This window comes from Bombyx mori, chromosome 1, assembly GCF_030269925.1.
Source record: "Bombyx mori chromosome 1, ASM3026992v2".
NCBI classification, from domain to species: Eukaryota; Metazoa; Arthropoda; class Insecta; order Lepidoptera; family Bombycidae; genus Bombyx; species Bombyx mori.
The window spans coordinates 1,666,459-1,694,106 of NC_085107.1; the positions used below are offsets into that span (position 1 = coordinate 1,666,459).

The window sequence follows — 27,648 nt, forward strand, 5'->3', positions numbered from 1 at the left end:
TTTGACTAAATATTTTTAAAAAAATACCGACACTTTTTATTATATAAAGCCTTCAAACAACAGCCAGAATCATAATGTTATCATAATCTTGAAAATATTCATCACTTATAGTTCTTTTTATTCTAGTATTTCCGATATAACACGTTATCTTTTTCCATTTAGCAATCAGTATCAAAGACAGATCACCACATAGTATAAAACAAAGTCGCTTTCTCTGTCCCTATATCTGTCCCTATGTATGCTTAAACCTTTAAAACTACGCAACGGATTTTGATGTGTTTTTTTTAATAGATAGAATTATTGAAGAGGAAGGTTTATATGTATAATAACATCCATTAAATAGTGGAGAAAAACTGTTATTTTTGAGGTTTCTAATGTGATGTCGTAAATAATCTATGTATATAAAAATGAATTGCTGTTCGTTAGTCTCGCTAAAATTCGATAACGGCTGGACCGATTTGGCTAATTTTGATCTTGAATTATTTGTGGAAGTCCAGAGAAGGTTTAAAAGGTATATAAATATGAAAATGCTCAGAATTAAATAAAAATAACAATTTTGTTTTTACTTTGATGTCTCCCCCGTCGGACGGATTCCTTTTGTTTGTTTTAAGTTTACTTTATACAAACGTTTAGGTCTTTTATTTATCGGTTGAGGCACTACGAGGTCTGCCGGGTCAGCTAGTCAATAATAAAATTTCATGTTTCCGAAGCGAAGCCAGGGCGGGTCGCTAGTTTTGTATAATACAATGTAATAAAAGATTAATAAACTAGTAGTAAACTTTATTTAATATCGCGGGATGTGTTACATTCACAATTGCTTCTAATCACTACATTGTACGCAATAATACTTCGTTCTACAGGGTCACACTTTGTGTTGCCAGGGTATACAGATCCTTCGCGTAGTAAGGTGTGGCAAGGAAAACATTTGTCCAACAAAACAGAATAGGGACACAAATATATTCAAGTTGGATTGTGATTTTTTAATTGCTTGCCCAACCTAAGCCAGCAAAGTCTGAAGGAAAACACAACAAAAAAAAAACTTAACTTGTCATAATTCGAGTTACGAATATAACAATATATAAAAAAAAACAATTAAATAAAATGCACAGATAACTAAAAACGAATTGTTTCGATTCACACATTCGCCGTTTCCTCTACGACCTGTAATAAATATTATATTTGTAAATTTTTAAATTATTTAAGTCCCTAAGCACTCGCATAGCGCACAAAATTCGCAAAGCCTACATTTTAAATGGGTACCCATGTTCGCTGAAGCCAGAATAATAAATATATAATTGCAAATTGGATAAATAATAAATTTGATAAACTATTCGACCAATTCAACCAGTCAACGAATTACATTTTAAAATTACACATAATAAAAAATAAGTACTTAAAATTTTTGATACATTTTTTTGTTAATAACCCTACACCTAATTGAATTAAAATAAATCGTATCAGTAGGTAGTAAGGTGCTCGGCCGAGCTGATATATCTACTAACCCACGTCGTTTCTTCGCTTCAGTCTTGCCTCGGAGTGGAGGGTCGTCTCCGGTACGAGAGACACTTCCTTGGCGATGCGCTGTATGCTCTCAATCCTCCATAAAACTTCCCAGACCTGGTGATCACCTCGAGTCTCGCAGACGCCTCGGCCCTACCGAGCTCGTTCTCAACAGTTATCCGATAAATTCCGACATCTTCTATCGAAACCTCATCGATTTCTAAAATTCTCATTATTTCCTCCTTCTCCTTGACAGTTATTCTCGCTGAAGGCGTGATTATGGAGCCGTCCTTGTCCCATGAGGCCCAGGGCGAAGGGTTCCCTTTGACGGCGCACTTGAAGGTCACGTTTTCGCCCTCCTCCACCACTTTGTTGAAGGGATAAGTGTAGAAAGTCGGAGCCATTTGACGGCCTGGACTGGAAAGACGCCGTGTGTCTGGACCTTAAATATATAAAACAAACTCATTGCCTAATACCGTAAATTCAGTTCATTGCAATTTCCAAATAAGCGATAAACTGCTTATAGTTTATAAACTGACACACAATTAGATTAGCCACATATGACGTCATACGTTGTGATTGGTGTTTAACTTAATATGAAAAAATGCTAGAATCAATTTAGAGATTTAAAATACAAATCACTAATATTACACTAAAACTGCGATTGATTTTGTTTCAAGTTCATTAAGGACCGTTGTAAATTTAATTGATTTTATTTTATTTAACGTATCATAAAGAGTAGAGCTGTTGGGAGGAGTGGCTTTTGTAACTCCGTGATCATCACCTACATGACATTAGCTGTTTATAATAAACTAGCTGTACCCGTCCGCTTCGCTGGGCATATAAAATTAACATTATTATTTCTCAACCCCACAAATATTCTCATCATTAACGCCCCCGCAACTGGTGTAGAGAGTCCAACACTCATATAAATATTAGTATATCCATTAAGTACATGTATTTTCTACATAGATACCAAGTTTCAAGTCAATCGGATGCATGGTTCAGTAGATATAACAGAACATCCGTAAAAACCACTGTAGTTTTATATATTAGTATAGATTGAACTGGACAAAGTTTACCTGGCGTCCGGGTCCTGGAGACTGATCTGGCCGGTGTACTGCGCGGCGTGGATCGAGGAGTAGAGGCAGCTGAGAGCAGCGCTGGCGGACGACGGAGTCGCTGGCACAACGTATTCGGCTCACCAGGTGCTGGAAATGGAAAGCTTTTACTGCTACTACTACTGACTACTACTACTGATTTTATCACTTAGGTATTGGATTTACTGAACACAGCCGGTAAACTAGGTTGGTTTTTTTTATTGCTTGTATGGGTGGACGAGCTCACAGCCCACCTGGTGGTCCTACCTGGTGGTCAATGGTTACTGGAGCCCATAGACATCTACAAGGTAAATGTGTCACTCATCTTGAAACATAAGTTCTAACTGGTTCAAACCGAAACGTATTACTACTTCACGGCAGAAATAGGCAGGGTGGTGGTGCCACCAGTAAAATATATAGGTACATATATAGGTAAATCCGTCACAAGTATTTATAATACTAGGTAATCAGGTAATACTAGGTAATCTTTATTTTGTACCTCCCTACTTCTCGTCTCCTATTTTAATTCAAATTAGAAACAGAATAATAAGTTCACGAAACTCACGATAAACAACGAGACAGGCATTCGACTTCGCTTTGCCGAGGCAGTTGGAAGCCTCACACGTGTAGGTGCCTTCATCTTCGGCGGTAACTTGTTTGATCTTCAACCTCGCTGTACCGTCGTCGTACGAAGACTCGAAGTCAGCGCAATCCCTGATCACCTAAAAATTGTGATTGAGATTCGTTTTATTGTCTTCGATGATCATGCACCTACCGGATTTTAGAGGAATGAAGCATCGATCGCCTAAAAAGTAAGTTGCTGGGTGTGCTGATGTAAAACAAAACAACAATTATAGGGTTTTGACACGTATATATTTTTTCCGTATAGTAAAGAAAAAAAACCTATAGCTTCTTTAACTATACACGCACGGTTCAACAGGTTTTCATAAAAGCTGTCGATCATGAAGGAATAAAGCAAGATGTTTAAAATTCAACCATAACGGTAGGCAGAGACTTGGCTCTGCCCCTTACATTGCTGAAGTCTATGTGCGACGGTGACCACTCACCATCAGGTAGGCCGTATGCTCGTCTGCCTACAAGGAAAATAAAAATTCATAATTAATAGAACTACAGAGACATAGAAATATAATACATAGTCTGAATTTCTTCATTCCACTGTTATGTAATTTGAGTCTCACCTCAGCATAATGGAACCATCTAATATCCGGATCGGGGTTGCCAGTAACTTGACATTCGAACTCTACTGTATCGCCATCGCAAGACAACATGTCGGTCAGGTTTCGTTCGAATCTTGGTAACACTTCGACTCGCCTGCACACAAATATAACTTCGTTAGTAATGCTATTAAGCTTACCTCTAAAGCGGAAGAAGTAATAAGGAACTCAGAGCTTGATCTTTAATATACTTTATCAGCTTGATAGATGTATTTATATATGTATAGTTTATATCTAGCAGAATTTTTATATGTAACGCTTTTTTTACAATAAAATAAATTTCTCTTACACTATTTTAAATGAAAATTTATTTATATTTATTTTCTATTTTTTAGTTGGATTTTCTATAAAAGCGTATTTTGTTAGATTTTTTTAAACTATTATTTATTTTACATTTTTTAATTAAATATCAATTTTTTTTTTTTTTTTAATATTGTATTAACTTCGGTCCTTAATAAGTATACCAAATTTTGAGTTAATCCGACGTTTTGAAGGGGGCCAAAATCATGTTCAAAGATTCCGTTACATACTAACATACATACGTCTGAAGCTAATAAAAGCGTATTATTATGCTTATTCGTGATCTTCTGTTTGGCATTTCAAGTCCCGTCATTTTACTGGGACATTATTTCATTTCATCACATTTCATTACATTTGATTTCACTCAATTACACATTCAAATAAATTAACTTTAATACAGATCTATTTAATTTTTCAAATAAATCAAAGTACATGTTAAATACAGTTATAATTAAATTATAACCGTTTTTTGTTGTTGTTAAGAATATAATATTTATTTGTTAGCTTTTTTTATAAGCGCTTTTAGCGATAAGACCGCCTGTTGTACCTAAGCGCATGTATTAATTCTGTTAGTCTGATGACCGCGGTATAGCGGATCCTAGTTTGGAGACCGATGTGATGTCTGTGGTTTGTTGGACATCGCGGCTGCCAACACGGAAATATTCACGACAAATCCAGAAACACGCAAACATTGTCCTAAAATTAGCATTTGCATTCAAATAAATAACAAGCATATAATCCGCTTAGTGCTTGTAATTGAATAAAGAAGTGTAGAATTGGGATCGTGACACATAAAATAAAATTATTGTAATGTTGCACTTTTATTCTTTTTTTTTATAAAATCTTCTATAATGTCTAATAATAAAAAAATAATTTACACTTTTTACGCCTTGCTCATTTAACCGTCTTCGCCGTCTTTATTTCCTCTGTCATTCTGTTTGTCATTCTCTTTTCCTTTTCTTGCCGTTTTCTCCAACCCACATCTTAAAGCTCCGTTCCACAGTCTTTTCATACGTTCCGTTCTTACTCATTCTACAGAAGTTATAATACAATGTACACGCGCACTTACCCATATCTGATGTGATGTGCTTCTTCTGTCGAACTTATATCTGGAATAAGAATAACGTAAGAATGTTATTAATTCTGTTACAATAGTTACAATATCTTGACAAGGTTCTATGCCCGAAGTGACTTTAACAGACATTTAAGATGTATATGAACATTCAAAGCATACGTAAATCAAGTTAATTGTAGTAAAAATAAAGATAAAAAATCACAATTAATGTCCCTTACGAAAGATACGGATGGACATTGTGTTAAGCCGTTAGAGATTGAAAAAAACAACATTAAAATTTGCTTTTTTTGATTCAATATTCACCTTTAACTTTGATCTGAAGGGAGATGACCGCTTTGGCTTCTCCGTGGACGTTTCTCGCCACTACAGAGTAGGCTCCGGTATAGTTCAATTTCGCGTGAGGTATCTCAAATCTGTACTCCGGCCCATCTCCGACGCGTTTGAAATGAGTCGCGTCACGGTAGTAATCCGGCTGGAATATGATTTAATAATATAATAAATAAAAATAATATTTATTCAAGCCTCTTAAGATACAAACACGTACAAGAATTCTTTTTTTTTTATTGCCCTTGTAGGCAGACGAGCATACGACCCACCTGATGTGAGTGGTTACCGTCGCCCATGGACTTCAGCAATTTCAGGGGCAGAGCCAAACCGCTGCCTACCGCTAGTGTAAGACTAGTGTAATAATATACATGGCTTTTTTATGAGGTATACAATAACAATATTTCCTGACTTTTATGCTAGGAAAACCTGTGTTACAAAAGTCAGTGATTCAGTGCTAGGTCACCAGTTAAAGTAAGTTAAGCAGGAAGAGCGATCTGTAAGAATATAGTACGTACGTGTGAGCGTGAGTATGTGTGTGTTGTGATTATATTAAGCCTTCGTCAAACAGAACGCGTAATTAACGCGCGTCAGAACGCTAAACTGACGCCGCGCTACGACGCCGAGATGTGTTGTACTACTATGGTAACATACCGTCAAACAGAGCTCCAGCTATGTAAGTACGCAACGCTCTGTCGCGGCGTTAGGACGCTTTCACGTCAGGCGTTGTAATTTTTTACAATTTTATTTTACGTCCGAGTGAATGTGTATTGAAATACTAGATAATGCTCGAAAAAATGATATAAATAGTTAGAAAATACCCATGCTTATACAATGCCACATCTGAATCACTCGATTTCTTAATACTTTTAAATTTTCACACTGCTATCGAAAGGCACTATGATTTGGCGAATGCGTTGCGTCAAAGAGCGTTAGACTCATGTAGTCTATTTGAAGAGCGCGACGTTAAGTACGCGGCGCTAAGTACGCGTTCTGTTTGACGAAGGCTTTACGTGTGCGTTTTACACGCTCCACCGTTCATATAAATACGAGTATAAGTCAATCCTGTGTCCAATTTGCAGCTTAGTTTGCATTCTGCATCATTATGCAAATCCTTTCATTTGCAAGTTTTTTTCTCTCGGCAACAGTATTAATTTCCGAGAGGTTTTTTTCATATACACAATATGAATACGCAAAGATTAAAAATATCATTTATATCATTTGTTTGTCAAACCAGTTCCTTTTGTTTAATAAATATATTTTTTTGGGTATAGTGTATTTTTGAAGGCAATTCAGGTAAATACTTAAAATTATAATTTGCGTAATTACTGGTGGTAGGACCTCTTGTGAGTCCACACGGGTAGGTACCACCGCCCTGCCTATTTCTGCCGTGAAGGAGTAATGCGTTTCGGTTTGAAGGGTAGGGCAGCCGTTGTAACTATACTGAGACCTTACAACTTATATCTCAAGGCGGGTGGTGGATTTACGTTGGTATGGTATGGTTTGTTGGTATGGGCTCCAGTAACCACTTAACACCAGGTGGGCTGTGAGTTCATCCACCCATATAAGCAATAAAAAATAAATAAATAAAATACGAATTTCTTTACTAAGTCACAACCAACAGTTTTATTGTTACTGTTGTAATTAAGTATCGACAAGCTTTGGTATTCAAGAGATTATTTCAGAATAATCTGATTTCGTTTCAAAATGTCAATGAACAAAATGGAAAACATACAATAACTATAAATCTTGATGTAACAGTCAATACGGTTGAATTTCGATAATCAGGCTTCTAATATAAATATCATATTTAAAGAAACTAGTGGTCCCGCAGTAGTCGAAATTCGACTATAATTAATTGAAATTATAAGTTTCAACATTATTATGGTTCTATTGTTACAGATTTCGCCAAGACTACACTATAGACAAATACTCGTAATATTAAAGATAAACAATACTAACCTATTCTCAATTTGACTACAGACTTTAAGCAATAACAAAAGTTTGACAATAAACAAAGAGTACATGTGTGTGTGTGTCAGATACATGGTAATGTTGTGTGTAATGGTGTGATGTAAATAATGGTGTGTGTAATGTTTTCTTTATTGATTTAATGTATCTAATACATTATTTAAAAAAAAAAATGCATTGTGCACTTCTTTTCTATATTCTCTATAAGTGTGGAAAATTTCATACTCCTCCGACCGCGCAATATTCGTAAAAAGGGATACAAAGTTTTTGCTTCATGTATTATATTTAAAGAAATGATATAAGGGTCGACATAAGTCCCTGATTAGGCGTGAACTAGTCAAATCAAAATATTCTTACTTTCAAGAAGTCCCTGAGCCAATACACGTCGGGCTTCGGATCTCCAACCACTTCGCACTCAATGATGACCGTGTCACCCTCGCGAGCCTCACTGGATCTCGGCTTCCGGATGAACATTGGTTCTTTTGAATATCTGATTAGCAAAATTGAAAATAAACTATGACTAGTAGACATGAATTTCTCATTTCGCCATACGTATTATAGTTTTATAGTGTAAAATGATGTATAAAATAATATGTGCGTATTGTGTTGATTTTGTTTTTTTGTAACTTAAATTTCTAAATTTCTCTTCTCTGTTCACTTTCTACCTATATGTAATTTTGATTGTGGAAACATATTTGGTTATTGTTTTAGCTATTTTTTCCCAAATAAATAAATAAAATACCATGCGTCGCTGGAATACACTAACAGTGAATACGTAGGAGAACAAAAAGTCACTTTTTAGCATGAATTTTCATACATAGACTAAGTTTTATATGAAGACCAGCTGTACCCGTCCGCTTCGCTGGGCATTTAAAATTAATGTTATTATTTCTCACCCCCCCAGATTCTCATCATTAACGCCCCCGCAACAGATGTAGAGAGTCCAACACTCATATAAATATAAGCCTATACATTAAGTACATGTATTTTCTATATGGATACCAAGTTTCAAGTCAATCGGATGCATGGTTCAGTAGTTATAACGGAACATCCGTAAAAGCCACTGTAGATTTATATTTTGAAACTCAAATACTCACGGCACATCAGGACTGATAACGACAGGAGGTATTCTCGGTTCGGACGTCTGATCTGTCCCAATGACCTCAACCTTCCCAGAGGTCGAAGCTCTGCCGACCTCATTGGACGCGGTACACGTGTAGACTCCAGCGTCTCTCGTGGTTACGGCTGCTAAAGCCAGTTCTATCTGTCCGTCTCTGTCCAAGGTCATGATTGCTCGTCTACTGGGTCTCAGACGTACTCCGTCACGATACCAGGTAACACCCACCGAGGGGTATGCCTCTACTACAGCTGAGATTCGGAGTTCATCGCCTTAAAAATATGATTATTTTTATGAATATACATTTTGCATTTAGTAAACAAAGGCCAAACAAGGTTTACCATTAACACAATAAATGGGTAAATAGTCTAGAAAAAATTAGGTGGGAGGTTTTGTAAAATTATATAGGAAGAGGTAAATTAGGACGTCCAGAGGCCGGCCCGGTTTCACCAGGACAGGAAGTCAACTACGGATTCAGCCAGGAGAGAAAAAAGAGGTGTCAAAATTTAAGAAGTTCATCGTCGTTTGTCGAAGGAGTCTCACCTTCGTGTAGCTTGTACAACGGCTCCAAGCCGCAACAGAACTCGGGAGCCACGTACGCTCTGATGCCCTTGTCCACGACCAGTCCACAATGACAGCTGACAGCTCCGCTGTTGTTCCTAGCCGTCACTTCGTACACGCCTCCGTCATCCAGGTTCGTCGGCGCAATCTCGAGCGTGTGGAACTGCTCGTCTTGGTATTTATTGCGGCGTTCTGAATTTTATTTAAAAAAACAATTAGTTACAGACAAGTTGGTTTACGGACGATTTGTTGACGATTGGTTTACGTGATAACGTCAGTAGCAGAACTATTCGAACTGCTAGCTCTGACGTCACGGGAGAAGAGAGATAAATTTGTCACAAGCCAATGTTTGGGCCGACCGTGCCCCTTGCACGCACAGACGGAACGTGACACTTTTTCATGTATGCAGCCGATGTTCATCGATTTATAAGACGCTCTCATATCAAAAAGATACCGAAAAAATATACTATTTAACTTTCCAATTATTAAGTTACTAATACTAATAAGTAGTTAGTTACTAATACTAAGTAAGTAAGTATAGCAGTATTAGTAACTATAGTAACTTTTAGTATTAGTATTACTTATTATATAGTATTACTTAGTAAGTAGTACTAATAGTTACTAATACTAAAAGTATAATAATTAAAATAGACTACTAATATTGATCAGCCAATAACACCTAACACATTGAACGCCGGACTATATAATAATATTAAAAACTATGTCTATGTATGTATGACACCCTCTGACCGTTCATAAGTCAGGTGTGTCTGCCATTTGACATATCTTTGAAAATAATAAGTAGCCGCTGTTTCCGTAAATCAACCATTATTTTCTTGTTATTTCTCGACAATATTTGGGAAACAGACATTCAATGGTTTTTGGACTGTTCTTGATTACTTGCTGCAGTCTTCGGAGAAAAATGCCGCGGAAACGTCATGTCTGTCATGGCGATCAACGCGTTAACAAAAGTCACTGTTCTAGAACATCGACAATAAGAACAGCCATAACTAATTTTCAGTTCTCACGACACTACGGATACTACATATGGGCGCAAACGGCACCATTGGCAATAATTAACATAATAATATATAGTTTAGTTTATTCTATATAATTGTTTATTTATTATTAGCAAGATGAAACTGTTATTCTACCATATTTAATAATTAGCAGACACTGTTTTGATGTGAAAATGTTCAAAATATGTTTAATGTTTATATTATTGTTCAAAAATACAAATGACTGTATAAATAATTAAATATGAATAAAGCATAAATATTGATAATAATTTATATTATAATTAACAGTAATAATTAAGTATTGTAATTGTTATGCAAAGATGTTGTTGGTGCCATCTATTATTAGGCTGGATAATAACAATGTTAGTTAATATTACTTAAAAGTAATTCATGTAAAATATTTTTAATGTCAGTCATGTAAAAATCACTAAAATATGTATTGTGAATATTAAGCTATATTTTGTGAATTGTTTCGCAGTAATTACATTTGTTTGTATAAAAGAAGTTGTAGTTGTTATAACCATCACAAAATGGCAAATTGTGTAAGAACTAAGACGTAACTTTTTGTAATAAAATAGTAATGTTAAAGTTTTATAGAATTTTATTGTATTTTGATTGTAAAAGACCTTAATATGTGTGTAAGCTCTGGCTTAACGCCGACACACACGTAAATGAATAGGACAACAGACATTACTTACTGTCGTACACCACTTCCTCTCCATCTTTGTACCAGGAGACTTTGGGCGGTGGACTGCCTATAACTTGGCAAGTGAGTCGCACTGGATACGTTGCTTGCACTCTACGGTCTCTCAAACGCATCGTGAACTGCGGTGGGTAATCTCCTTCTACTTCAGCAGATCTCTCTCTGTCCGAAAATAATTCATGTAAATGGAGATATAAAAATTTCAATACAAACGGTTTGAAATGATAAAAGTACTCCATTTACTAGTTAAAAGTGGCTTTCAAATCACCACTCCGTAATGTAAGTGGACATCCGTAATTATCAATATGAATCAATTTATTGTATTAAAGTTACTGTTCACATAATTACCTAATCCGATAGACATTAACTAACTGTAATAACTCTGCGATAATAAGATAAAACGAGCATCTTGAAACATAATTATATTCTGGTAACATTTAGAAATCACATACATGTGATAATTGGGGCGGTCAGCGCAAAAGTGGTCTAACCCACAATACATATTCGTGCTTTATGTATTGCAATTTATTTAAAACATAATAAATTTTGATGCAAAATCGGCCTATCCCTAGTTTCATCCGTAGATAACAGATGAGTTTGTAAACATAATTTTAGCGCGTATTGTTTTTGCCTACGAAGTATTGTAAAGGTAAATTCGAACTTCATTATCTCCATACTAGCTATGGTAAGCTTAGGCTACTTTTGCGCTGACAGCCTCAATTAGCACAAAAGTCAATCAAGACCAAGGTGGGTTTTTATTAGAATAGGTACCTTTTGAGTTTCGCATCTGCTTCCCAGACAGTTCTGTCAGTGACGACCGCCAATCTTGCGTAAGTAGAAGCCTTGCCGTGTGTGTTAGTTGCCTCGCAGCTATACCGACCCTCATCGTCGATGTTAATATCTTTAATGGTGAGGCAACAATCGAATCCGTTGAATTGTGACGTCATTCGTCCGGCTTCCTCCTCGACCTCATGACCGTTCTTCATCCACACCACACCTGGCACCGGCTTGCCTTTCACGCTACAGGTCAAGTTCGCCGTTTCTCCTGCCAAAATCTTTAGCTGCCCAGGCAGTATGTCAACGAACTCCGGTCTGTCCCCGGCCAGACCGACGCCGATTGATGAAGAGGTCTGCGAAGATTCACCCCAACCGTAACGATTTCTCGGAGTCACTCTGAAGTGGTATTCTTCGCCTTGTTTTAAGTTAAATGCGTCGAATGAGTTCAGTGGTGTGATGCCAAGTTCAACCCAACGCGCTCCTCCTTCCGCGCCGATCAACCAACTTTCGACTTTGTACGCTAACACTGGAGCTGTTGTCTGGGGGTCGGACTTGGGCCAAGCGAGAGACACCCAGTTGTTTCCTCCGTCGACGACGCACGGCTCTCCCGGGATGCGCTCGGGCACAGCTAAAATAAATGCTGACATTTATCATGAACGCGACAATGGCCTTAAAAGACATTGTTGTATCACTGCCAGCCATTGTTGCCAGAACGGATTGATTCGGATGTCGGTCGACATCTCTTTCAATATATGATTAATTGAATTATAAAAAAAATATAAGTTAGCAGTATAAATGAACGGTTTTAAAGCGTCTTTTAATATTTACGTAAATTAACGTACTCTTAATATTTAATATTTGCCTAATTACTGATGCTAGGACCTCTTGCGAGTCCGCGCGGGTAGGTACCATCACCCTGCCTATTTCTGCCGTGAAGCAGTGATGCATTTCGGTTTGAAGGGTGGGGCAGCCGTTGTAACTATACTTGAGACTTTAGAACTTATATCTCAAGGTGGGTGGCGCATTTACGTTCGTAGATGTCTATGGTAGTAGCCACTAATACCAGGTGGGCTGTGAGCTCGTCCATTCATCTAAGCAATAAAAATATATATATTTAAAACTGATAATTCATAATAATAATAAAATATAAATAATTAAATCTATACCTACATTTATACTTGCGATCGGCAATAGACAATGCGGAATCATCGAGTGGGTAAGTCCAGTCGGAAATTAAATGTTCAGAAGAGGCCCGTTGTCTCACCTTAAATTTTAAGGAAAAGTAAAATTTACTGTTTATCTTACAATAACGTAATTTATTTTGATTCGCATGTTACGTAAAAAAATGTGTGTTTATAATATTAATATTGATTTGCTTATTATTATGTGTGTTTATAATATTGATTTGCTATTAGACTACTAGCATGGATGTCATATGATTAGATTGTAACTAGAGATGTCCTAAATCGCAACGTACTTATTATCATACGTCTATTGGTTTGTTACTCAATTTAAATTGTTTATTCTTATTTATGTGTAAAGAAGCAAAATTATTATTACGTTACATTGTGTATTTGTATGTACTAGAGGTCTCGCAGTAGTCGAAATTCGACTAAAATTAATTGGAATTGTAAGTTTGTACACTATTATGATTGTATTTTATACTTCTATAATCACAAATTTCGCCAAGACAACACTATAAAAATATTAAGAAAGACAAACAATATTTAATTTATTCTCAATTTGACAACATACGTCAAGAACAAAAGTTTGACAATAAATAGTATGCACGCGTGTGTGCGTCAAATACATGGTATGTAGTGTGTGTAATGTTTTCTTTATTGATTTAATGTATTTTTTATGCATTATTTCAAAAAAATATTAGTATTGTGCACTCCTTCTCTATATTCTCTATAAGTGTGGAAAATTTCATACTCCTTCGTCCGCGCAATTTTCGTAAAAAGGGATACAAAGGTTTTGCTTCACGTATTCATTTGTATGTATATTTATAAAAGTATATATGTGAGGAATTGTGTATGTATTTATGTGTGTGTGTGTGTGTGTGTGTATACATATATAATAATATATTTCAATTGATTGGTACACCGCGTGTTATTAGTTTCCGAACGATTCTTTTCCACCTGATGGTTGTCTGGAAGAGATCGCTCTTAGCGATAAGACCGCCAATTTTTTTTTTGTAATGAATGCTTCGCATTGTTTCTTTTGTTGGTGTATACAATAAAGAATACTCTCTACTCTCTAAATTGTGTATTATTCACTTACTAAGTTATTGTATAGCTCTAAGACTGAAAGCTTACCACAACAGTAACGAAAGCTCTGTCACATCCATATGCATTTCTGACCAAAATGCAATAAGTGCCAGCATCCGACACAACAGACCTTTTTAGAGTGAACTTTACGTAGTCGTCCGAAGTCATTTTACAGACACGTTGACTGTTAGTTATATCCCTTATTCCCTTCATAAATATCACTGTGAATAAAATACATATTATTACTTAATATTGGACGACTTTTAGTATTTTAAAAATATCGATTACCATGTCAGATCACATGTAGCCTACGTGGCGTACTGAAATAACCATAATAATAATGTCTGTTTCAGATTAATGCATCTGTCTGGATTCCCTGACTATGCGTTATTTTGTTTTTAATGTATGTTTTAGTTTTGGAACGAAGTTCCTTATGGGACGATGCGGAGGGGTACTCTAATCGGGAAAAACGTCCGTAATGTAAGATTTTTATTAGTAATGCACACAGTGTACGACTTAACTTTGTAATAACGTACAAATTAGTAATGCACACAGTGTACGACTTGACTTTGTAATAACGTACAAAAAATAACATATTTTTTATTATTCATTGATCACGATCTCAGAGCGTTTGTTTGCGCAATACATTAACTCTTATGCAAACAACCGTGAATGAAGTGTACCACATTAAGTTCGTACGTTACCGAATGACCCTGAGTTGTTGCGAAACCTCCAGTTTTATTTTCTTTATACCTCGAATAGAACTTAAAATTAATGTTTTCATAATAAGGAACTTTGTTCCTATCCGGTGTCCCACGACACCAGACATCTTTTTTTTGGGTCTCTTACAAAGATATTAATTCCCTATATTTTCGGATCGTCTTGGGCGCCTTAATAAATCGAAGATCAATAGAAGATCGAAGAGAAATATCGACAATTACTTCAGTGGCCACGTAGAGCATCGGTGACCTGCATGGCTATCAACGCGTTTAGTAGAAGATTAACATTTTTTTAATTAACATAGTTACCTTTTGGCTTAGGTTCACCTTGCGTTCTGAAGGAAATGTTAATGTCTTCGCCTACAGATATGAGAATGTCTTTTTCTGGTCTACCAACAATAACAGCTGGTTTGCCATCAAGGTCGCTCGGCTGAACGACTGTTATAGCCGCATTCATGTCCACGTTCCCGTGGGCGCTCCAGGCTCTACACGTGTATAAGCCTGATTCTGTTTCAGTGACGTCAGAGAGAGCCAATGTATAAAGCCCTTGTTCAACAAAAACTCTAGCGTTCCTGTATACTTCGGTCACGGATCTACCTTCTCTAAGCCATTCCACTCGGGTCGGGCACCCACGTATTTCAACTTGCAGCCCAATAGTACCTCCTCTAGCTACTTGATAGTCCGTCAAAACGTTGCCGAAATGAGGACGTCGCGACTCTAGCGATTGACGTGCAATTCTAGTTTTTTCAGCTGTTACCACATTAGGACTTACTTGACTTTCCCTTCCTGTTATAGAAAAAAATAATCAAGTAGTAATAAATAACATTAAATATTCAAACAACTCGTTTAGCGTATCATTTACCGGTAAAGTTGACAAAATGTGTTATTTGATCAGTCCACACCGAATTCTCAGCTTTGCACGTATATGTTCCGCTATCTTCAGGAGTTGGATTATCTATTGCGAGTCTGCACACGCCATCAGCGAGATAGAAAGCTTGATAACGTCCGTCAGAAGGTATTTGTTTGTCATCTTTAAACCACGTTATTTTTGGGAGAGGTTGGCCTCGAATTCGACACTCCAGTACTAATTCGTTTTCCGCAAGATGAAAAGTATCTGCATTGAAAGTAAAAGAAAAACATTAATAAAAAATTAAAATCGACAATTTTATTTAAAAACAAAAAATGAATACTCATTACCACGAATGGATCGTGTAAACGTAGGTGGAATGGGAGATGCTTCAAAACTTGGATACACCTTTAAATTGGCAGATGTAGAGATGGCTCCATTTTCATTTTCAACAGTACAACTGTACTCTGCCGAGTCGCTGGGAACAGCATTCAGAACTTCCAAAGTTATCAACCCATCAACTAATTTCTTTCTGTATTTTAGTTTGTTATCCAAAAGTACTCCATTCCTGTACCATGTCACTGTCGGATCAGATGATGAAATGACGCTGCAGGTTAGTTTTACTCGAGAGCCTTCCACCGCTGTTCTGTCAGTTAGGAAGGTAGAAAATACAGGTTTTCTCGTAGAATTTCGCGAGAGAGTACGCTTTTCGGAAATCACACTCCTGGCCTCACTGAAAGCTTTAGATCTATGGCGCATATCTGGACGTCTTTCTGTTGGTTCACTACTTCTACTAGACTCAAGGGGCAGTGGTGGCACTGAAGATCTTAATTGAGCGTCAAGGTTAATAGTTTGCGCCTTATAAATTGTTGCATTTTTATTCAAACTCGAATAATCTTTGTCGACACAATAACGATTTTCGAAAGACCTTTCACGATATTTAGATGGTTTCGCAAACTCCATAGAGAAATCCCTGTGACTGTGATCGACAAATCTATGTTTATCCCAATCGTTGCTTTTAGTATGAGATGGTCCAGGCTCATATTGATATTCCTTAATGTAATGTTCGTTATCATTGAAACGAGATGAATTTTTTTCTTGATTATAGCTTGCTTCGTATTTTCTTTTGACATCGCCATTTCTATCAGTTTTGTGAGCATTTTTCTTGATAGCTCCATATTTGCTCTCCTGGTACATAACATTATCATAATCCAGTACCGTATTGTCTTGGTTGTCAATGCTAAGTTTAAATCGAGTTTCATCATTTTCAATTTGTTCTTTTGACTCTACTTTACGAACTTTCTCATATCCAAGATGACTTTGTATTTTTTCTCCTAGTTCTGACTTTCTTGCTGCTTCCATATTTTCCATAGAAATATAAGCTTTATCATCATTCCTCTTAGTAACCATTCCAATTTTTGTTTTTTCCTTGTCCATTTCGTAATTTTCCTTAATTTGTTGAGCCACATTCTCGCTGCCTTTTATTTCGTTATCTGTTTTATTCTCTTTCTCGTCCATTTCTGCCTTCTGGTTAGCAAGTGGAGCTTCCTCTTCTTTGTATTTTTCTCCATCTTTGACCTCTGCTTTCTTCTTATCAGCTTCTGCTTTCTCCTTGGCGTTACCGGCTTCCTGTCCCCTGTATTTGTCTTCAAATCCACTTTTCCGTCTTTTTTTATCTGCTTCTACATTTTCTTTAGCTAGCTGAGCTTTGTCGTCTTTTCCAACCTTTATTTTGTCTGCTCTTGGTTTTTTCTGGTCTTCTTCTGTTCTTGCTTTGGCTATAAGAGCTTCTTCATCTGTACGTTTTACTTCCTCTTCGAGCTCTGCTTGTTTCTTTCCTATTTCTGCTTTTCCTCTGGAAAGACGAGATTCCTCTTCTTTACGTTTTTCTTCATCTTCGACCTCTGTTCTTTTCTGGTCTGTTTCCACCTTTTCTTTAGCCAGAGGAGTTTGTTCTCCTTTTTTCTTCTTTGTTTTCTCAAGATTTGCTTTTTTCTTGTCTGCTTCCGCCTTTTCCTTGGCAAGACGAGATTCTTCTTCACTACGTTTTTCTTGTTCTTCCAGCTCTAATCTCTTCTTGTCTGCTTTCGCCTTCTCCTTGCCCAGACGAGCTTCCTCTTTACTCCGTTTTTCTTGTTCTTCCAACTCTATTCGTTTCTTGTCTGCTTCCGCCTTTTCCTTGACAAGACGAGATTCTTCTTCACTACGTTTTTCTTGTTCTTCCAGCTCTAATTTCTTTTTGTCTGCTTCCGCCTTCTCCTTGGCCAGACGAGCTTCCTCTTTACTCCGTTTTTCTTGTTCTTCCAGCTCTAACCTCTTTTTGTCTGCTTCCGCTTTCTCCTTGGCCAGACGAGCTTCCTCTTCAAAAAGTTTTTCTTGTTTTTCCAACTTTACTCGTTTCTTGTCTGTTTCCGCCTTTTCTTTGGCAAGACGAGCTTCCTCTTCATTACGTTTTTCTTGTTCTTCCAGCTCTAATCTCTTCTTGTCTGGTTTCGCCTTCTCCTTGGCCAGACTAGCTTCCTCTTCACTCCGTTTTTCTTGTTCTTCCGACTCTACTCGTTTCTTGTCTGCTTCCGCCTTTTCCTTGGCAAGACGAGATTCTTCTTCACTACGTTTTTCTTGTTCTTCCAGCTCTAATCTCTTTTTGTCTGCTTCCGCCTTTTCCTTGGCCAGACGAGCTTCCTCTTCATTACGTTTTTCTTGTTCTTCCAGCTCTAATCTCTTTTTGTCTGCTTCCGCCTTTTCCTTCACAAGGCGAGCTTCCTCTTCATTACGTTTTTCTTGTTCTTCCAACTCTACTCTTTTCTTATCTGCTTCCGCCTTTTCCTTGGCAAGTCGAGATTCCTCTTCATTACGTTTTTCTTGTTGTTCCAGCTCTAATCTCTTCTTGTCTGCTATCGTCTTTTCCTTCGCAAGGCGAGCTTCTTCTTCTGTACTTTTTTCTTCATCTTCGACCTCTGTTCTTTTCGGGTCTGTTTCCACCTTTTCTTTAGCTAGAGGAGTTTGTTCTACTTTTTTCTTCTTTGTTTTCTCAAGATTTGCTTTTTTCTTGTCTGCTTTCGCCTTCTCCTTGGCGAGACGAGCTTCCTCTTTATTACGTTTTTCTTGTTCTTCCAGCTCTAATCTTTTCTTATCTGCTTCCGCATTTTCCTTGGCCAGCCGAGCTTCCTCTTTACTCCGTTTTTCTTGTTCTTCCAACTCTACTCGTTTCTTGTCTGCTTCCGCCTTTTCCTTGGCAAGACGAGATTCTTCTTCACTACGTTTTTCTTGTTCTTCCAGCTCTAATCTCTTCTTGTCTGCTTTCGCCTTCTCCTTGCCCAGACGAGCTTCCTCTTTACTCCGTTTTTCTTGTTCTTCCAACTCTATTCGTTTCTTGTCTGCTTCCGCCTTTTCCTTGACAAGACGAGATTCTTCTTCACTAAGTTTTTCTTGTTTTTCCAACTCTATTCGTTTCTTGTCTGCTTCCGCCTTTTCCTTGGCAAGACGAGATTCTTCTTCACTACGTTTTTCTTGTTCTTCTTGCTCTAATCTCTTTTTGTCTGCTTCCGCCTTCTCCTTGGCCAGACGAGCTTCCTCTTCAATAAGTTTTTCTTGTTTTTCCAACTCTACTCGTTTCTTGTCTGCTTCCGCCTTTTCCTTGGCAAGACGAGATTCTTCTTCACTAATTTTTTCTTGTTCTTCCAGCTCTAATCTCTTCTTGTCTGCTTCCACCTTTTCCTTAGCCAGACGAGCTTCCTCTTCACTAAGTTTTTCTTGTTTTTCCAACTCTACTCGTTTCTTGTCTGCTTCCGCCTTTTCCTTGGCAAGACGAGATTCTTCTTCACTACGTTTTTCTTGTTCTTCTTGCTCTAATCTCTTTTTGTCTGCTTCCGCCTTCTCCTTGGCCAGACGAGCTTCCTCTTCAATAAGTTTTTCTTGTTTTTCCAACTCTACTCGTTTCTTGTCTGCTTCCGCCTTTTCCTTGGCAAGACGAGATTCTTCTTCACTAAGTTTTTCTTGTTCTTCCAGTTCTAATCTCTTCTTGTCTGCTTCCGCCTTCTCCTTAGCCAGACGAGCTTCCTCTTCACTAAGTTTTTCTTGTTTTTCCAACTCTACTCTTTTCTCGTCTGCTTCCGCCTTCTTCGTGGTAAGCAGAGATTTCTCTTCACTACCTTTCTTTTGTTCTTCCAACTCTACTTGTTTCTTGTCCGCTTCCGACTTTTCCTTGGTAAGACGAGACTCTTCTTCACTACGTTTTTTTTGTTCTTCCAGCTCTAAGCTCTTCTTGTCAGCTTCCGCCTTTTCCTTCACAAGGCGAGCTTTTTCTTCTATACGTTTTTCTTCATCTTCGACCTCTGTTCTTTTCTGGTCTGTTTCCACCTTTTCTTTAGCTAGACGAGATTGTTCTCCTTTTTTCTTCTTTGTTTTTTCAAGTTTTGCTTTTTTCTTGTCTTCTTCTGTCTTTTCCGTGGCCAGATGAGCTTCCTCTTCCTTGCGTTTTTCTTCGAGGTCGAGTTCTTCTCTTTTCTTGTCTGCTTCTACCTTCTCGTTGGCACGAAGAGATTCTTCCTCTTTTGATTTCTCTTGTTCTTCCAGCTCTAATTTCTTTTTGCCAGCTTCCGCCTTCTCCTTCGCAAGTCGATATTCTTCTTCACTACGTTTTTCTTGTTCTTCCAGCTCGGCTCTTTTCTTCTCTACTTCGGCCTTCTCGTTGGCAAGAGGAGATTCCTCTTCATTAGGTATCTCTAGTTTTTCCAGCTCTACTCTTTTCTCGTCTGCTTTCGCCTTCTCCTTGGCAAGCAGAGATTCCTCTTCACTACCTTTCTTTTGTTCTTCCAACTCTACTTGTTTCTTGTCTGCTTCCGACTTGTCCTTGGTAAGACGAGACTCTTCTTCAGTACGTTTTTCTTGTTCTGCCAGCTCTAATCTCTTCTTGTCTGCTTCCGCCTTTTCCTTGGCCAGACGAGCTTCCTCTTCACTCCGTTTTTCTTGTTCGTCCAACTCTGCTCTTTTCTTGTCTGCTTCCTCTTTCTCCTTGGCAATAAGAGATACCTCTTCACCAGGTTTTTCTTCGTCTTCAAGTTCTGCTCTTTTCTTGTCCGCTTTTGCTTTCTCCTTAATAAGATGAGCTGTTTCTCCTTTTTGTTGATCTTCTCCTAATTCTGTTTTATTGTTATCATCCTTTATCGTTCTTTTGACTAGGAGAATGTTTTCTGCGTTTGGTTTGTTGTCGTCTGCAACCTCTGGGATTTCCTGTTTTTCTTCTTCTTTGAACTCTGTTATTTTTTGGTCCTGTTTTGTTTTCTCCTTAGCTGTATAACTGTTCTCTTCATTGCTTTTATTTCCTTGCTCTTCTTGAATCTTTTTACTATCAGCCTCTGCCTTTTTCCTGGCAGTGGATACCTCTAGTTTTCGATTTTCTTCTTCTTTATTTGCAAGTTCTCTTTCGTCGACTTGCTCTTGTTCAAGTTTCACCGGTAAGATAGTGGTCTCAGTTTTTTCTTCAATTGCAGAAGCATTTTTTTCATTTAGTTCCATTTCTATTTGGTCCTTAACAAAGTCAACCTCCTGTTTATTCTGTTTTTCTACTTTTCCGATTTCTGTATCCGCCTTGTTTTGTTTTTTATTCTCCTTAACCAGGTAATGACCATCTTCGTTTTGTATCTCCTCATCAGTAGGTTTAGCCTTCTGTTCCTTAATTTCTGTCATATCAGCATAGGAGGTAGTTGCTTCCTGATTTTGATTTTTATCACTAGATTTATCGAGTTTAGGAAATTGCTCCTCACTTTGTTCGTCTAAAGCAGTTAAACTGAAAGATTTCTTACGATCTTTTGCACCAACTTCCTCATTACCAAACTTTTCAATCGTCACGTCCAAATCTTTTGAATCGGTTTGAGACGTTTCCTGAATATTTTCTTTTACCAACTCATTTGTTTGGTCTGTTTGTTTTTGTTCTGTAATGGTTTCCATTTCTATAGCTTCTGTGAAAAATTCGTCCTCTTTCGATACGGACATATTTCGTACCGTTTGGTCATTCTTCAATTGTAATGTATTATCCTTAATTTCAACTTCATTAGATTCCTGATCGATACATTTTGTAAATTTAGCTAGCACCAGTTCTGTAGCCTGTAAAACTTGAGGTGCTATTTCACAGAACATTGGGATCTTTTCTTTTACTTCAAGACTTGTTTGAATTTCAATTTTTTTTAAATATTTAGTGACAATATCCAGAGCTCCCGACATCTTTTCTTTATTGTTACAAGATGCCAACTTCTCATGATCAATTATTATCTCGTTTATATTATTTTTCAAATCTTCCAATATGATTTTCGTAAAAGCAGCATCACTAGGTAGTCTAGCAGTCTTATCAAGGCTTATATAAAATTTGATATCCTCGAAATGGTTCAGAACATTACGTAAAGTTTTAGAAAATCTTTTCCATTTTGTTTGATTATCTTCAGAATCAATTTCACTTATAATTCTTGTATTCTTTATTGACTTTAAAAGGTTATCGGTCGGTTTACCATAATTTTCAAACATGTACTGTTTTTGTATACTAGAAATAGTTCCTCTCATATTAGAAATACTTCCATATACGGAATGTACGGCAGTCCAAATATTTTCACGGATATCAGTAGGTATATTAATTTCGCTTTCGATATCTTTTTCTAATGTAAATACTTTTTCCTCAACTTCATCAAGACTCCGTAAGGCATCTATACCACGTTCAACCAACGTTTCTGCGTCAATCAAAAATGTTATTCTAAGTACTTTAATTTTATCTTTGAGCTTTCCCAGTTCTGATACAATCTTATGAAGATTACCTTTTTCTGGGGCCTTGATGGTGGACACATCTTCCAAAAGCTCGACTGTTTGATTAACGTCTTCGGAACATTTTTTTAGTATTTGATGATCTTTGATCTCTTTTATCGTGGAGCTTTCGTTTAAGAGACTAACTTTAGATTCATTCATATTATTAACAAGTAAGTTTAAGGTCGCACACGCTTCCTGCAAAAGTTCAGGAGGGCTTTCTTCATTGATCTGAAGTTGGACACTTCTCACACTGCACTCTAAATCCTCAAGAGTTTCATTGAGGGTGTCAACTGCAGAACAATCATAGTCACGTTTGAGCTTAATGATGACTGTCTGTACTTCGTCTAAGGTATCTCTAAGTTTCTCATTGTTTTCATGACTTTTTTCAGAAAGTAAAACATTTGTTTCATCACTGACGTCTTGCAACAAGTTTTTGAGTCTTTTCATCGAATCCGTTTCTGATGTTCGCACTAAAAATTATAAATATTTTTAAAGAAATTGTAACTAAAATATTTCTTACTAAACGGATATAACTATTTTTTTATCTCAAAGTTATGTGAGCAGAAGATATTTTCAAAGATTTTCTCAGTACCTATTTTGGCTTTTAATGAAAAAAAGAATGCCTTTGAAACCATTCATTATTATCATATTTTTTGTTGTACTTTACTACTTAGTAGTACTTTATTAATTTTGTTCATCGTCAATACTGTTGTCTATTTAACTGTAGTTCCAACTGTAACTACAACGTAAACATAAGTTGTCTAAGATATATTTTACAAGCACTATCTACTACACTACTACTTAACTATTGAGCTACAAAGCTAATTTCTAAAGAACTTAACGCTACGATCCAGAATAAAATCACCTCACGTGAAATCGTGAGGTGATTTTAATGCTAGTCCATAAATACTTCAATACCAACTAAAATTTGAAATTTGATCTTATGCCGCTAGAACTGCGATGTATTGGAAATTGCTCAAACTAACCATTCTCTGAAACTTCCTCTGATCCAACTTCTGAGGAAACAGCTTCTAAGTCTTTTTGAAGATATGTTATCACTTCTGAGAGTTTCTGCAAATTGTCAGATTTGATTTCTGAAGTTAGCGTTTGGGCGCGCTCCAAAGTTACATTGTGCAAAATACAAAGACCTTCTTGCAATTTTTTTTGAAGAAGTGACTTGTGTGTTTTTACATTTTGGAGTGGTACAGATTCTGCAGCAAGAGCATTCTCTGACTTAACTAAACATTCATGTAATTCTTTTGCCGTATGTAGAATTTCTTTTAGTTCTTCAACGTTCGTTAAATCTGATATTTGCTGAACCACATCGGATACTTCATCAAAGATAAATTGCTCCAGGTGTACTATAAGAAAACTTTGATCTGAAATGAAATTTACATATATTAGTGCCAAGAAATTTTAGGAAGCATAAACTTAGTAAATTAGTTTTGTCAAAGATATAATAGTATAATTGGCCGTCGGAAAATTATTGGGTTGTTACGGATTTTAACATAGCATCATACATTTAGTACCTACTTCTATTGGATATACGTATTATATCCTATGTAGTAAGTTCGGTAATTATAATTTAATTTAAAGTTCTAATAAAAAGTATGAAAAGAAATAATTATAGTTCTATTATTTCTGTAACTAAGGTAATATGAAATATTTCTCGCTAAGTATTAGTTACCGTCTAAGGCATGCAACAGAAAGGTAAAGGACGCAATTGAAGACACAGAAGAAAGTTTTGAGAACTAATAAATAACTAGAACCACTTTTACGGTTTAATCTCGCTTTTCTTATTTTCATTACCTTATAGCTGACGTTTCTTATTCTGGACAAATGCCTATGTGCACGTAACAGTAAAAACCGCAACTCGAAACACGACTCGCAAAAACCGAATAAAATACTCATAAATATTAGAATTGAGCATTTTAGAAACTCTTTTGTTGTAAAATTATGAGAAATTATAATTAAATATTTTAATTGTCTATTTCCGGACGTACAAATATAAACTCGTATTATATTTAAAAATGTTTATGCGGTATTAATTATGAAACGAACTAGCGAGGAAAACGAAATTGTGTAATCGGGAAGACCGACGGCCGAGAAAACTAACTTTTATGTATCTACCGGGATTTTACGCACAGTGTGGCTACCTCATTAGTCTAACCACTGTTAGTGATTTTTTTTTGGGTATATATTGTCATGATACCCCCCATGCGATTCACTGTCGGAATAACTCTAATACAATATTTGGTACGGGGTCTGGTTCTGCTTGTTGTTGTTTCGTATGGTACCATAACGCAGAAGAAAATTGAAGCTTAAAGCCGTTGTAAGCGGAATGCTTAATTATGAGCAATAATCGAAAATAACAGACGAAAAATAAGAAAACATATGATAAAAATCATTAAAACCATCGAAAATCCCAGCGCAGCTCAATGAAGTCTGAATATAAACGGTATTAAAATTTGATTGATGGGTTATGCATTAAAGTCATTAAACGAAACTAAAAACTACTTAACTACTTAAAAGCTTTATTTAAATATAAGCTTAAAAGCTATATATTATATCGGAATTATTTATTTTCAAAAATTAAAACGAGCATGCTCGAAATATTAATCTCCTCGACACGCATGTTTGCTTCTTGGCAATCTATTGAATGTGTAATAAATACATTGAATAAAATGTGTCGTGTTAATGTTTTTTTACTTAATATTAAAGAGAAGATAGGAGCACATATTATTAAGTTAATAACAACTATTAAGAAAATTAATGCAAATCTGCATAGATTAGCTGTGTATTTATTTCAGCGAGAAAATTTTGCTAATATTACTAAGAGATTTGTGTTGCATAATATTATTGTTTTTAATGTTGAGTATTTCATTTTTATAAAAGCATTATGGGTTAAAAGTTTACTGCGAAACCAATCGCGTTATTTACTGCACCGAGCTCTTGTTATGCATTACAGGAGCGCAAAAATCCAGATTGAAATTAGAATTACCGGTATTAAATGCAACCGTATTCTGAGTATTTTCCAAAGATTGTCCTTCTGATATTATCGTTTTATTGTTCGTTTGAACCAAAGTTTTTTCATCTTGTTGGTTGGTTGGTTTTTCTAGCGTAAAATTATCAGTATTGCTACTAAAATTGGGTATAAGTAAATTAGTCGAGGCGTGTTTTTCCAATTCTAACGTTTCATTATATTTATCTTTTTCAATAACCTCAATCTCTTCGCTCAGACCTTCTGTACAAAGTTCTTTAGACAAATCTTCATTTCCTCTTTTGAATTCTTCTTCTTTACTTATTCTAACTACCTCATCAAATGGTTCCGCATTTTCAATTACTTGGATAATTTGAGGAACAGGCGCTACAACCTCCTGTGGATCTAATAAAGAAAGATCTTTGTGCAGTTCAGTCTCCTCACTAGCTGTCACTTCTTTAGGACATTCGACGTTTATATCCTTGTTATTATCTATTTTTTCAGTATGTCCATTAGTAAGCTCCCCAATTATCTCTGTTGTAGATTTCGAGTCATTTTTATTAAAAATTACAATTTCATTTTCATTTACAACAACATTTCGACATTGCACTTTTTCACTCAATTGATCTACAAGTTTTTCCGTTGCATTTGATTTTTTCATAATATTATCGTTAATAATAGCATTCTGAAAAATTACAAATTGCGGTTCATTTATCATAGCTATTTTTTCAGAATTTTTTTGCTCTAAATCACTATCTAGGTTCGCAAGCTCGTGAAAGACTGTCAAATGTGATGTTAAAAAATGTTTCAGAACTGGCACTGGTACTGTTTCTATTTTTGCTTCTATTAAGTTGGGAAATTGATCTTTTTTAGTGGATGATTTACAGTCTGGAGCTACATTATGTTCATCGGAATGATTCATTTCCCTAGGGTTGGTATTTACTTCTTTTAGTGTAGATGTTTCTTCAGAATATTCAGGATATTTAGTTTTCAAATTATTAATTTCATAGCATAATTCGAGTTCTTCCAACGCTATCACTTCTATAACACGGGTATTTAACATTTCACTATTAAATTTATCTCGTTCGGGTGACGACTTTTCAAAGTCTTCTATGACCTTTTCCGAAAATAAATTTCTTTGAATAAGGTCAATTCCATTTTCTGAAGTGTCAAGACATGTTCCTGATAAATTTGTTTCGTGATTAATTTCACCTTCTACACCATTTGTAGTATTTATTTCCAAAACTTGTACCGGTGTTTGTTCTAGATTTATGACAGAATTTTCTTGTGTAGATTTTATTTTTTCTGTGGAACTCGACTGAAAATGATCTTCTATTTCGTTTTCTTTTTCATTACATCTTATGACTTCTCCTTCGTAAGCTTCCACAAATTTACTAATCTCTACTTCCGATACATTTTGAGAATCATTTTTACCTTCTATCTTGGTTTCTTTTTCCACAACATTTTCTACCTGAATATTTTTGGCCAAAACCTTCACGTATGCATCGTTTTCTAATGAATTGACTGTAGTATTGTTTTCCCCAAGATTACTTGAGAGAGTCGTTTTGAAGTCTTGAACAGCTAATCCTAAGAACGAAGGGTTTTCGTACTCAACTTCCTTCCTGGAGTCTACTTTCAGATTTAATTCTTCATCTGAATGAGTAGACTGTCCTATATCTAAATCATGGTGGGCTACACGTGCCATACTTAATGCAGGTATCAACAATGATATATCTTGAATAATAAGATTTTGTATGTCGGTTATATTAGTTAAAATTTCATTCTCGGCCAATGGGATTTTATCTTTATTTTCAAGAATTTCATGCAGAGATTCTCTCATGGCAGAGTCTAAATGATGCAGTAAATTTACAGAATATTTACTTGTAGGTAAAACAGAATTCCCACCTACAACTACAGACTCAGAATAGCATTTTGCCATATTTATTGATTGGTTTAATTTGTTTACATTGAAAACTGAAAATAATTCCTGTGTTGCTTTTACTATGCTATCACTCAGGTATCGATTGATGTGGTGTTTTAGTGTTTCTGAAAATGTAAATAAAATATAGCACTGGATTTAAAACACTATGTTAAAAATTTATTACTTCTTACGACTTCTGAATTTTCCAAAACTTTACAATATTCACGTAATCAGGAAAGACTACGAAATCACTTAAAAATTTTTTATACGAAGATTGAGCTAATTAACTACTTCTGAAAAATATTTTAAGGCATATTTATTCTATGCAAAAATAATAAGGAATTTCACCAAGGGAATAACAAGTCGACAACCCTTTTTTTTTATTTATTTTTTTATTGCTTAGATGGGTGGATGAGCTCACAGCCCACCTGGTGTTA

General features: G+C 36.1%; 1 protein-coding gene across 1 annotated transcript in view; it reads right to left on the minus strand.

The window, feature by feature from the left end:
• Positions 1 to 763: 763 nt before the first annotated feature.
• LOC105842498 (uncharacterized) overlaps positions 764 to 27,648 on the minus strand; it is a 93,898-nt gene continuing 67,013 nt past the window's right edge. The window contains exons 13-31 of the mRNA XM_038018695.2: positions 25,312 to 27,336; positions 23,297 to 23,689; positions 15,869 to 22,780; positions 15,534 to 15,785; positions 14,981 to 15,457; positions 14,001 to 14,173; positions 12,853 to 12,946; positions 11,677 to 12,310; positions 10,901 to 11,067; positions 9,166 to 9,375; positions 8,603 to 8,894; positions 7,863 to 7,995; positions 5,514 to 5,682; positions 5,205 to 5,244; positions 3,800 to 3,932; positions 3,166 to 3,322; positions 2,583 to 2,711; positions 1,503 to 1,942; positions 764 to 1,161 (exon numbers count right to left, since the gene is read on the minus strand). Coding sequence (XP_037874623.1) covers positions 1,521 to 1,942; positions 2,583 to 2,711; positions 3,166 to 3,322; positions 3,800 to 3,932; positions 5,205 to 5,244; positions 5,514 to 5,682; positions 7,863 to 7,995; positions 8,603 to 8,894; positions 9,166 to 9,375; positions 10,901 to 11,067; positions 11,677 to 12,310; positions 12,853 to 12,946; positions 14,001 to 14,173; positions 14,981 to 15,457; positions 15,534 to 15,785; positions 15,869 to 22,780; positions 23,297 to 23,689; positions 25,312 to 27,336 — 12,812 coding nt within the window. The 3' untranslated portion in view covers positions 764 to 1,161; positions 1,503 to 1,520. The remainder of the gene's footprint in view (positions 1,162 to 1,502; positions 1,943 to 2,582; positions 2,712 to 3,165; positions 3,323 to 3,799; positions 3,933 to 5,204; positions 5,245 to 5,513; positions 5,683 to 7,862; positions 7,996 to 8,602; positions 8,895 to 9,165; positions 9,376 to 10,900; positions 11,068 to 11,676; positions 12,311 to 12,852; positions 12,947 to 14,000; positions 14,174 to 14,980; positions 15,458 to 15,533; positions 15,786 to 15,868; positions 22,781 to 23,296; positions 23,690 to 25,311; positions 27,337 to 27,648) is intronic.